Source organism: Temnothorax curvispinosus, unplaced genomic scaffold (genome assembly GCF_003070985.1).
Source record: "Temnothorax curvispinosus isolate PA1 unplaced genomic scaffold, ASM307098v1 QBEX01000259.1, whole genome shotgun sequence".
Classification (NCBI taxonomy): Eukaryota; Metazoa; Arthropoda; class Insecta; order Hymenoptera; family Formicidae; genus Temnothorax; species Temnothorax curvispinosus.
In genome coordinates, this window is record NW_020210039.1 from 32799 (window position 1) to 43683 (window position 10885).

Sequence of the window (10885 nt, forward strand, 5' to 3'; positions counted from 1 at the left end):
CCGATTCGTGCTGAACCCGTACTTTGTCCACTATCCTATTAGGACTTCGGGCGCACGTCCGTGCCGACACAAATGCGTCACCAGTCGAATTCATATTCGGGACAACGCTACGACTTCCTGGGGAATTCTTTCTCCCCGACGATTGCACACCAAACCCTAATTACTTTCTCGAAAAATTCCGCGAATATATGCGCCAGGTCCGGCCTGTTCCCGTCGCGCACAAACATAAAAAACGCGCCTTTTATTTCAAGGATTTATATAATTGCACTCACTTGTTTTTACGTAACATGGCTAAGAAGGCTTTGGAGCGACCATATACCGGCCCTCACAAAATATTGCAACGCGTCTCGGAGCGTGTGTTCAATATTGACATCAACGGAAACCCAAAAAGCGTGTCCGTCGCCCTCCGGCGCCCTCCAAAAACCGCGCGTACACGATCAAAATGTAAGTTCAAATCCACCCGCACTTAAGACCTACTCCCGTAAGATAGTCACGTTTGCGCCGACAACTAAACCAAAGTGATTTAATTGTAAGACTGAAAAGATGATGTTATACCTCTTATGTGATATCATTAGTCGTAAGTTGGCTCAAATTACGCTCAAGCGTACATATGTATTACAAGTTAAGGTATTTTTGCCAATCTCGTGCAAGAACACGAGGCCAAATGCGTAGGCTCATTCGTCAAGTCCAATATTGTTTAAAAATACAAAAAGTTATTTTGTTAACACTCGGGGGGGAGTGTGTAGAGAGCGGTACCTCTGTCTCCCCTCCCCAATCGTTTTGCGCTCTCGCGAGGTTGGCAGAACTGATGAGAGACCGTTAGAGTTGAAAAAGATATATAGTAGCTGTTACGCGTGGCTCGCAATAAAAAGCAATATTCTCATCAGTATTCGAGTGCGTAATCAATTCTCGATTCTTCTCATCGTACACGTCGGAAGTAGATCGACACACGGAAGTCTGAAATCGGCTTTCTGTGATAGCAAATTCCTACACTGTTTCTCCGTATTTAAAATTTGACAAACGGTGTTATAAGAACGGTATTAAAAGACACGGCACTGTCTCGCGCTATGGAGCAGTACAATTTTTGAATCAGTTGTATTGTGAAGTCCACTCTTATAATAAAGTAGCACACTTAAAAAATAACATTTTGAAATATATAACAATTTTCTGAAACTTATTTAAATATATGTCCTTATATATAATCTTATATAATCATATATAACCATATAAAATCTTATCAGGCCAAAATTTATATATGAGCATATAAGATTGCTTCTTATATGAGGATATAAGACATTATAAAAGATATTTCTTATATGTCCTTATATAATCTTATATAATCATATATGACCATATAACTTCTTGTCAGGCCAAAATTCATATATAAGCATATAAGATTGCTTCTTATGTAAGCATATAAGACATTATAAAAGATTTTTTTTCCGAGATATCAATTTGCAGTAGATATAATATTGTGATATCAATATTTATAATAAAAAAATTAGATCTTGGTCTAATGTTATTTGTCAATAAGAACAACATATACTGTTAAAATGTACAATTATGAACGCATCATACCACATATTGCATTTAGCGTATGTTCACTAAAAAATGATACTAAATCTTGTACAACTGTCCCTTCTGTATTTTTCAAAGATTTGGTCATACTATCGCCTTCCTCGATCAAAATCTCAACAAACTGCTGCAATATATTAAAATGAAATGTAGGGGTTAATATTTTCCGTCGTAAATGCCACTTGGCGCCTGAAACATAAACAACTTAATGTATAATTGTGAGATAACGATGTGAAACAAATATTGCGGTGCGATATATATGTTACAGTTAAAACCCGAAATCCGTCAAAACCCGAATTTACTGGTAAATTCTAGTTTTAACTAAGCCCTTTCGGTAATTCGCGTTCTAACTAAAAAAATTTAGTTAAAACTAGAATTAACCGACTGCTTTAGTAAATTCGCGGTCTAACGTGTTTCTCTTACAGTCAAAACGCGAAATCCCTTAATCGGCAATGCTATACATACATGTGTTATGCCCAAACACCGAAATCGCTCAGTGAGCAAAAAAAACGTTCACAACGCGATGTGTGCATTTGAGAAACGTCCACGACGCGTTCTGTATAACTTGCATGTACTTTAAGTTATAAAGCGAGGTCCACGCTGCCTACCGGCGGAGGTGGGTGCGGGAGAGGGGCCAAAGGCTCCCTCTTGCACCCCGCGCGCGCGCGCGCGTGTGTGTGTATGTGTGTGTGTGTGTGTGTGAGACGCGCTTTAAAAGTATATATTTAAGTGTTTAAACCGCGTCAACTAACCCATGTAGGTTAGTGACGCGCTATAAAAGTATTTAACTGTTTAAAGCGCGTCACTAAGTTACATAAGTTAGTTGACGCGTTTTAAACACTTAAATACTTTTAAAGCGCGTCACTCACACACACACACACACACACACACACACACACACACGCCTTTGGCCCCCCCTCCCGCACCCACCTCCGCCGGTAGACAGCGTGGACCTCGCTTTATAACTGAAAGTACATGCAAGTTATACAGAACGCGTCGTGGACGTTTCTCAAATGCACACATTGCGTTGTGGATGATCAGCACCGTCCACAACGCGTCGTGAACGTTTCTCAAATGCACACATCGCGTTGTGGACAATCAGCACCGTCCACAACTGTACTGACTTGCACGACTGCACATTAGACAATTGACAAGCGCGCTGGCGCCGCGGCGACACGTTAGAACGCGAATTCACTAAGAGCAATCAATCAATTCTAGTTTTAACTAAATTATATTAGTTAAAACGCAAATGTACTAAAGCGGTCAGTTAATTCTAGTTTTAACTGAATTATTTCAGTTAAAACGCGAATGTACTAACTAAAGCATTCGGTCAATTCTAGTTTTAACTAAATTCTTTTAGTTAGAACGCGAATTACCGAAAGGGCTTAGTTAAAACTAGAATTTACCAGTAAATTCGGGTTTTGACGGATTTCGGGTTTTAATTGTAAAATATATAGTCCGGACTCAAATCTAGGGACAAAGTCTGTTGAGGTAATCAAATTACGAAAATGCTGGTTTTGCCTTAATCCGGGTCTTTGGCTATCTGTTTATTAATGTGTGCTTTTAATATGAGTTTGTTAGGAAATGGAGAAATGGCAAAAAAATTGGTAATACTTAAGGAGAGCTCCCTCCTCACCGATTTCGCTGAATTTAGGCTTAATCGACGCGTTTTTGCATAAAACGAACGAATCTGGCAGAAAAAAGTCCCGCTCTGCCCCGCGAAGCAAGATGTTAACTGTTAAAGAGATCCTAAAGTCTGTATTACCGACCGAATTCTATATCTGTTCTTGTATAGACAATGATGATAGACAAGGATAGACATGATTATAGGTTATATTGCATTTATTACAATTGATCTTTTTTTGTAAGCTTTTATTCTTAGTTTCAATTGCACAATATTGTTCTTACATGTTGTCCCTAGATCATGCCGGTCTAATTTTGTGGATATTTTATTGTGAAATTTTTGTACAAAGCAAATATTGTTGTCACGTATAACAAAAAATATTAATTTTTTTTCGTTTTTGATATAAATTCGACCACCATGACCTAGATTTTGTGATGCGTACTTTAATTCTAGACAAGAATTTTTTATTTCTATAAAACCAATTAAAAGATTAGTGCTAAGAAAGAAACCGGTATTACAGACGGCTTTAGGATCTTCTTAATATTTGTAACAGAAATAATTTGTTATAGCAGAGAATAGTTGATATATGAAAAGTACATATTTATGTGTACTTTTCATATACCAACTATTCTCTGCTTTAACAAATTATTTCTGTTTCGTTAACTGAAACGCTTAATGTCTGTAACAGAAATAATTTGTTAAAGCAGAGAATAGTTGGTATGTGAAAATTACACATAAATATGTACTTTTTATATATCAACTATTCTCTGCTTTAACAAATTATTTCTGTTACAGATATTAATCGTTGAGATTAACAAAACACAGTAATATGATTCGTCGGTATGACAGCTGTTTCATAACCTGATAGTCGTCAACTTTAACAGTTAATATCTCGCTTCGCGGGGCAGAGCGGGACTTTTTTCCGTCAAATTCGTTCGTTTTGTGCAAAAACGCGTCGATTAAGCCTAAATTCAGCGAAATCGGTGAAGAGGGAGCTCTCCTTAAGTATTACCAAAAAATTTTTTAACCAATTTCTTTATCACATTTTCAAGATAATTAGCTAACCGGTATTGTTTGCTGATCGGTATTACTCCTTTCTCTCCTATACTTTTTAAATTTAATTGCAGAGATTTTTTTGTTATCAATGAAATTGGAACTTAAAACAAAGTTTAATAAAGAACCAAAACAAAAGTCAATATAACATATACCATTATTTATATGTTACTAGACATCACAAACGCGCGCTTCGCGCGCGCTATTTAGCTTTATCATTACACACAACTGTCAAAATATACGATGACAGCTACTTATAAAGTAAGCGCACCGAGAGAACCAAAATCGGCATCAAGGAAAAGCGAAACCAATAAACTTTGATAAATTCGAGTATCAACTTTCATGCCTTTTTTAAATATGAAAAAAATATTATTATGTTACCTCCACTAGTGAGAAGACCAGTACCGAGCCAAGGAAGTAAACTATCATAAAGAAAACTCTTTTGGATGTGTTTCGTACTGCTTAATATTATCTAAAATTACAGAAGATAAGTTAAACGTTATTTAATTCAGACGCCATTTAAATAAATAATTAATTAAATAATTTTAAAAGTATTTCGAATATTAAGTCATTTCAGATTTTTGACAAAAACAAATATTTTTGCAAAAAAAAACGTAAAGAAATAAGCATCTTATCGTTAATTTATCAATCCCAAAAAATAAAAGATTAAATTGTTTTTATATTTTATTACCTCTAAATCATCCGGATGACGGATGGATACTACGGGAAGAATAAATTCCCAGAATTTTAAAATGGGATAGTACTGGTCAGCTAAAGTAACCAGCTGCTCCCATAGTTTTTCTAAAAAAACATATGTATATAATTATTATGTAAATCCACAAAAATATTATAAATATTTCTCGAAAAATATACAATTAATTTTATCAATATATTTAATGTATTTTACACAGTAAAAAATAATACGTAATTTTAACATTTTTTACATGTTCCAGAAAATCCACTCTAAATTTTAAGTTAAAATGATCATTCATCGTGTGCTACTTGTTGACAAATTAGAAATGTTAATTAATTGACATTATACTTTACATTTATATGTGTTCTTTTGACTTTATTTTTCAAGTTATATTAACACATGATATTAATTATTTTACAGATTTTACTTGAACTGCGTGTAATAGAAACATTTAATTTTAGTTTACGATTATTTAAAAATTTACTTTAACTTTTCTTTATATGTTAAAATAACACATAAGACATTTAAGACATGTTGATTTTTTAAAATAATTGTGTTACAAGAACTCAAAATAATATTTTATTTCTAAATGACATATATAAAGTGTTACTTTGACATAAATGTAACACATGAAAATATTAAGAAAATAATAACATAACTGTTGTATGTTAATTTTACATTAAAATAATAATTAAATCTTGGTAACACAAAAAAAATTTAATGTATGGACCGCTATATGTACACACGATTTTTTACTGTGTACTGTTCCTCAAACAACTTCAATAATCAGAAAATCAATGTTATCGGTTTTCTTAGCTTCTTGGGCAGGGAAGATTATTAAAGACAGCCCGTTTGGATTATACCTCAGTGTTTATTACAATGTATCCGGTAACTCAAAAACGCGGCAGAGGCCATACATATATTATTCCGATAGAGGCCGGGAGTGTAGAGATATCATAATATGTAATATTATACATGTTTAGTTATTTTCATGTACCCGCTAAGTTGTTTTATCGACCGCTACGATAGCGCTGTATTGTTTCTGCTCTACCGCACAAGCTTCTTCTCTTATGCCCGTTCTAGACTGGAGGATGATCCTACTCGCGGCTCATTCTAGTGAGTGTGAGTAGTGTAGACGGGTAAAAATCATGAATAATCAACGATTTTTATCCGTTTACACTACTCACTAGGATGAACCGCGAGTAGGATCATCCTCCAGTCTAGAACGGGCATTTTATGTGTATTGATATATGTATATATGTTATAGTCAAAGTCCGAAACGCAGGCATTCCTAGGATTGACTATAGTCAATCCTGGGGAACGACCAAAGCGTCTTGGTCAAAGCCCGAAATAAGTTTTGCGTTTCGGCTTTTGACTAGTCAATCCTAGGAATAACGAATACGGCTAGTCAAAGTTAGAAACTAAAAAAAAATCACTTTGGACTTTGACCAGTCAATCCTAGGTGTAGCTTAATTCGGACTGTGTGACTGTTAACAAATAAAATCAAGATTTTTTTTACTAAATTAAGTTTTTATTGTTAACATAATGTAGCTTTTTATTTACTTTTTTACTCTTGTACATAGTTTTTTTCTCCTTAAGTTTAAAAATGTAGCTTTGATAAAATATTGGTTTCAAGCGCTTTAAACCAATATTTTACCAAAGCTACATTTTTAAACTTAAGGAGAAAAAAAGCTGCATTATGTTAACAATAAGAACTTAATTTAGTAAAAAAAATCTTAATTTTGTTTGTTAACAGTCACACAGTCCGAATTGGGCCACACCTAGGATTGACTGGTCAAAGTCTGAAGTGATTTTTCTTTAGTTTCTATAACTTTGACTAACCGTATTAGTTATTCCTAGGATTGACTAGTTAAAGTCCGAAGTGATTTTTCCTTAGTTTCTAACTTTGACTAGCCGTATTAGTTATTCCTAGGACTAGTCAAAAGCCGAAACGCAAAACTTATTTCGGGCTTTGACCAAGACGCTTGGTCGTTCCCCAGAATTGACTAGTCAATCCTAGGAATGCCTGCGTTTCGGGCTTTGACTATAACATATATACGTGTGTTTTTAACTGAACATAAGATTTAATAAACGAACACAATTTAAATGTTTATCCTTCACCGAAGGTTTTGTTAAAATATCTGCCATTTTTTTATCCGATAAAATAAATTTGACATTAATTATAAACCTTTGCTTTGAGCATCTCTAGAAAAATGACATCTTATTTCAATATATGTTTGCTCTTTTGGTGAAGCATATTCTCGTTACTCAGTACAATTGCGCTTTGATTATCGCATAATATATCCGTTGGATCGTGTACATACTGATCTTCATACATCTCTTTGATTAATCTACGTAAATGTATAGTTTTTTTTCGTTGCTTCGGACATATTTGGCTTCCATAGTTGAAAGTGCAACTGATGTTTGAAAGTTCTTAGAAAACCAGCTTATTGGTCCTCCAGTTAATACATGTATGTTTCCTGAACAAGATTTGCGGTCATCTTGATCACCGGCCCAATCCGCATCGATATACGTTTGTAACGGTTTCTCTGTTTTTCGGTACAATATTTTATAATCAGCAGTTTGTTTCAAATAACGGATGACATGTTTCGCGCATTTTCAATGTTATAGTCCAGGATTTAGATTGTATCTACTTAACGCTCCAACTGTAAATGAAATGTCAGGTCTTGTCGTATTTGCTAAGTACAGGAAGCTACCTATTAATTCTTTATATGGTTTACCTTCCATTTCTCTTTTCTCATCAAGAGTATTTGCCTCCATTTCTTTAGATAATTTAATACCTGAAGTTAATTCTCGAAATTAATCATTTACTCTAAGTTTATGAGAATTATATTACAAAATTTATAATGAAAATTTTTAATTTTTTGTTTAATTCATGCTGCAATATATTATTAAGTTAAATTTACCAAAAACTGGCACTAATTTTAATAAAATATTAAAACAAGAACTATTTGTTGTATGTTTTCTCTACATAAAAGATATATGACAATCAATCCAGAGTCATGTGACAACTAACCCTGGGTATGGGGTAAGTTGTCACATTTGCGCGGTTTTGCTTAGAATTAGATAACTTTTTTGTGTATAAATATATACAAGTTTATTTTTTTTCTTACACCTAAAAGATGTAGCTACAATGCTACATTATAAAATAGTATACGACATTATAAAATACTGCTAACATTTTTTTAACAATCAGTATTTGAAAAGTGTGTCAACTACCTTCGGTCTCCCCTACATAAGCTCATTCCAAATTGTTTGATAACTTTATTTATATATTTTTTCTGTGAAATTTTTATTGATCCCGTATCCCTATTTCTTTAGACTCGTATACCCAATATTTCGCTTCTTCTTTTTATGACGCCGTCTCCTTTCGAAGGTTGGCGATCCAAATGGCCAACATAGTCTTAGATACGGCCATGCGAAAGATGTCCACTGAAGTACAGCCAAACCATCTTCTGATGTCTTTCAGCCAGGAATTTTGGCGCCTGCCAATGGATCTCTTCCCTTGAATCTTGCCTTGGATGATCAGTCGCATGAGTTCGTATCTTTCTCCTCGCATCAGGTGTCTTATATATCTCGTCTTTCTCTCCCTGATTGTCAACATGAGTTCCTTCTGCTTATGCATACGGCTGAGGACTTCCTCATTGGTTATTTTATTTACCCATGATATGCGCAACATACGACGGTACAGATACATCTCAAAAGCATCTATTTTCTTTTCCGTATTTGGGTCAAGAGTCCAGCTTTCACAACCCAGCAAACGCAAAAGGATTAAAAGATATTAAAATTTTTTAATACCTTTGAATCCCTTTTTTGGCGGAATTAGATGAAATTAGATGGGATTCGAAATGAGATGGTCCAATCCCATGAAATCCAAAAAAGAAATTTTAAATTCCATCCAATCCTATGAAATCCGTAAAGGTTATGGAATTGCATGGCATTTAGATGGTTTAGGAAACGTCTCGCGCCTCCGTTGGGCGACCAAGCGCCGTTGTTCGTCGGTGAGCTTTTGTGTATGCCTATAAGGGCATTACACGCACTACTGCCAACGGGCAATTAGCCCAAAAATGAGATTTGTAAGATCTGTCAGGCACCGTAGGGGGTCCCTTTACATAGCGGTCGAGACGAAACTTTGAACTCGAGAAGATGCCCCGGCGATGCGACGCCTGGCGGCGTCGACGCGAATTGCCGGTAATGCAGATACCGCGCGGGCGTGTACTATTGTTGGCGCGTACCGCCACAAAGTTCAACACGGACACTTTTCAATCCCTATCCTGGCATTCAATGGTATTCATTTTATTGTCAGAATAGACGGAATTCAATGGAATTCAATACAGAAATTTTTAATTCCTAGTTTGGCGTTCAATGGTATTCATTTCGTTAACGGAATCAATGGAATTCATCACGAAACTTTCCAATCCCTAACCTGGCATTCAGTGGTAATATTTTTGTGTCGGAATTGGATGGGATTCAAAAAAGACAAATTCTTTTCAAAATAAGGAATTCCATGATATTGAAACTATTTCAATCCCTTTTTTGGACAGAATGGAATTCGGAAAGTCCTTAATTGAATTCCTGGCAATCCCGTTTTAATTCTTTTCAATCTTTTTTCGTTTGCTGGGAACCGTATAACGGGGTAGAGAATATGTAGCATCTGATCATACGAACTCTGAAGTCCAAACTTAGATCCGATCTCGTGAAGAACGTCTTCATATTCGTAAATGTTTTTCTAGCCTGCTCGATTCTTGATCTGATCTCTTTCTTAGGGTCATATAGACCATGATAATTCCAAGATATTTGAAGGACGAGACTTGTTCCACAGTTGCCCCCTTAATAATCAGATGTGCACGCACATGTATCTTAGAGAAAACCATGGTTTTGGTTTTCGTAGTATTCGTGAAGAGGCCAAAGCTTTCACTGTGTCGAACTATGCGGTCCATCATGTTTTGCAGGTCATGCATGTTCTGCTAACACAACGGTATCGTCAGCATATCTGATATTATTAATCGTCCTGCCGTTAATCCTGATTCCACCAGTAATTCCCTCTAGAGCTTCCTTGAAAATAGCCTCCGAGTATATATTGAATAGTAGTGGTGATAAGACACATCCCTGCCGCACTCCTTTCTTGATGAGAGTTGTTTCCGATGTTGCTGATTCCAGTCTAACTTCTGCGGTTTATTGCCAGTAGAGGTTTGAGATTAAGCGTATTTCTTCTCTGTCGAGAAGCAAATATTTCGCTTACGGGTCCTAAATCTTTTATTTTAAAAAACTTATTTAATTCGAGCTTAACTTTAGATATAACTTTTAATAATTTTGACGCAAAAAGGACATCGTCCACGTAAACGACTGCTATTACATAAACGCCATCACTAATGTCAGTATAAACGCAAGGTTCTATCTTAAATTAAGGCTTTAAACCCAATTTCTTCTAGTTTTTCTTTTAGTTTATCTTGCACGGCCAGACTGTTTTAAACCATAAATAGGACGACGCAAACGATATATTTTATTTTTATTATGTTCGAACATTGAGGGTTGCTCCATATATATTGTTTCTGACAAATTGCCTTGTATACATCAGGGTGAGGCAATAACTATTACCACTTTAAATATATTTGTTAAGTTTCTGTAGATTTTAGTTTTCGTGTTTAAATAAGCGCGCGTTTCTAGTGATTATATACAATAAGATTCGTTTGGGCGCAGCGGCGCTCACAACCATACGCGCACGTTTCGTAGTAGTATTTTTCGGTTGGTATTCTTTTTAGCGCGCGCCAAAAACTCCCGCCTATCACACTCGTCTTTTGGTAGCGTTCGTGAAAAGACATGCGAGCGTGATATTGTAATACTGCTTCCAATTATATTAGATTAAAGTTGTGTTCTTTATTATCATTCGGCTAATTCCAATTTCTCGACACCTGCGC

The 10885-nt window shown here is 35.4% G+C and overlaps 1 protein-coding gene across 1 annotated transcript; it reads right to left on the bottom strand.

Annotated features, from left to right (window-relative positions):
- Positions 1–1458: 1458 nt before the first annotated feature.
- LOC112451956 (cytochrome P450 4C1-like) lies at positions 1459–6179 on the bottom strand. Its single transcript, XM_025011897.1, has 4 exons — positions 6134–6179; positions 4944–5053; positions 4634–4724; positions 1459–1764 (listed from the first exon to the last, which is right to left on the bottom strand). The coding sequence occupies exons 1-4, from the start codon at positions 6177–6179 to the stop codon at positions 1562–1564; spliced, it is 450 nt and encodes a 149-aa protein (XP_024867665.1). The 3' UTR covers positions 1459–1561.
- Between the last annotated feature and the right edge of the window lie 4706 nt (positions 6180–10885).

Bases quoted from the DNA above. Each gene is read 5' to 3' on its own strand.
- LOC112451956 (XM_025011897.1), bottom strand. From the start codon at position 6,179: ATGCCCGTTCTAGACTGGAGGATGATCCTACTCGCGGTTCATCCTA. The intron at 5,054-6,133 runs GTGAGTAGTGTA...ATGTTTTTTTAG, and splicing joins CCTACTCGCGGTTCATCCTA to AAAAACTATGGGAGCAGCTG. The intron at 4,725-4,943 runs GTAATAAAATAT...CTGTAATTTTAG, and splicing joins GTCATCCGGATGATTTAGAG to ATAATATTAAGCAGTACGAA.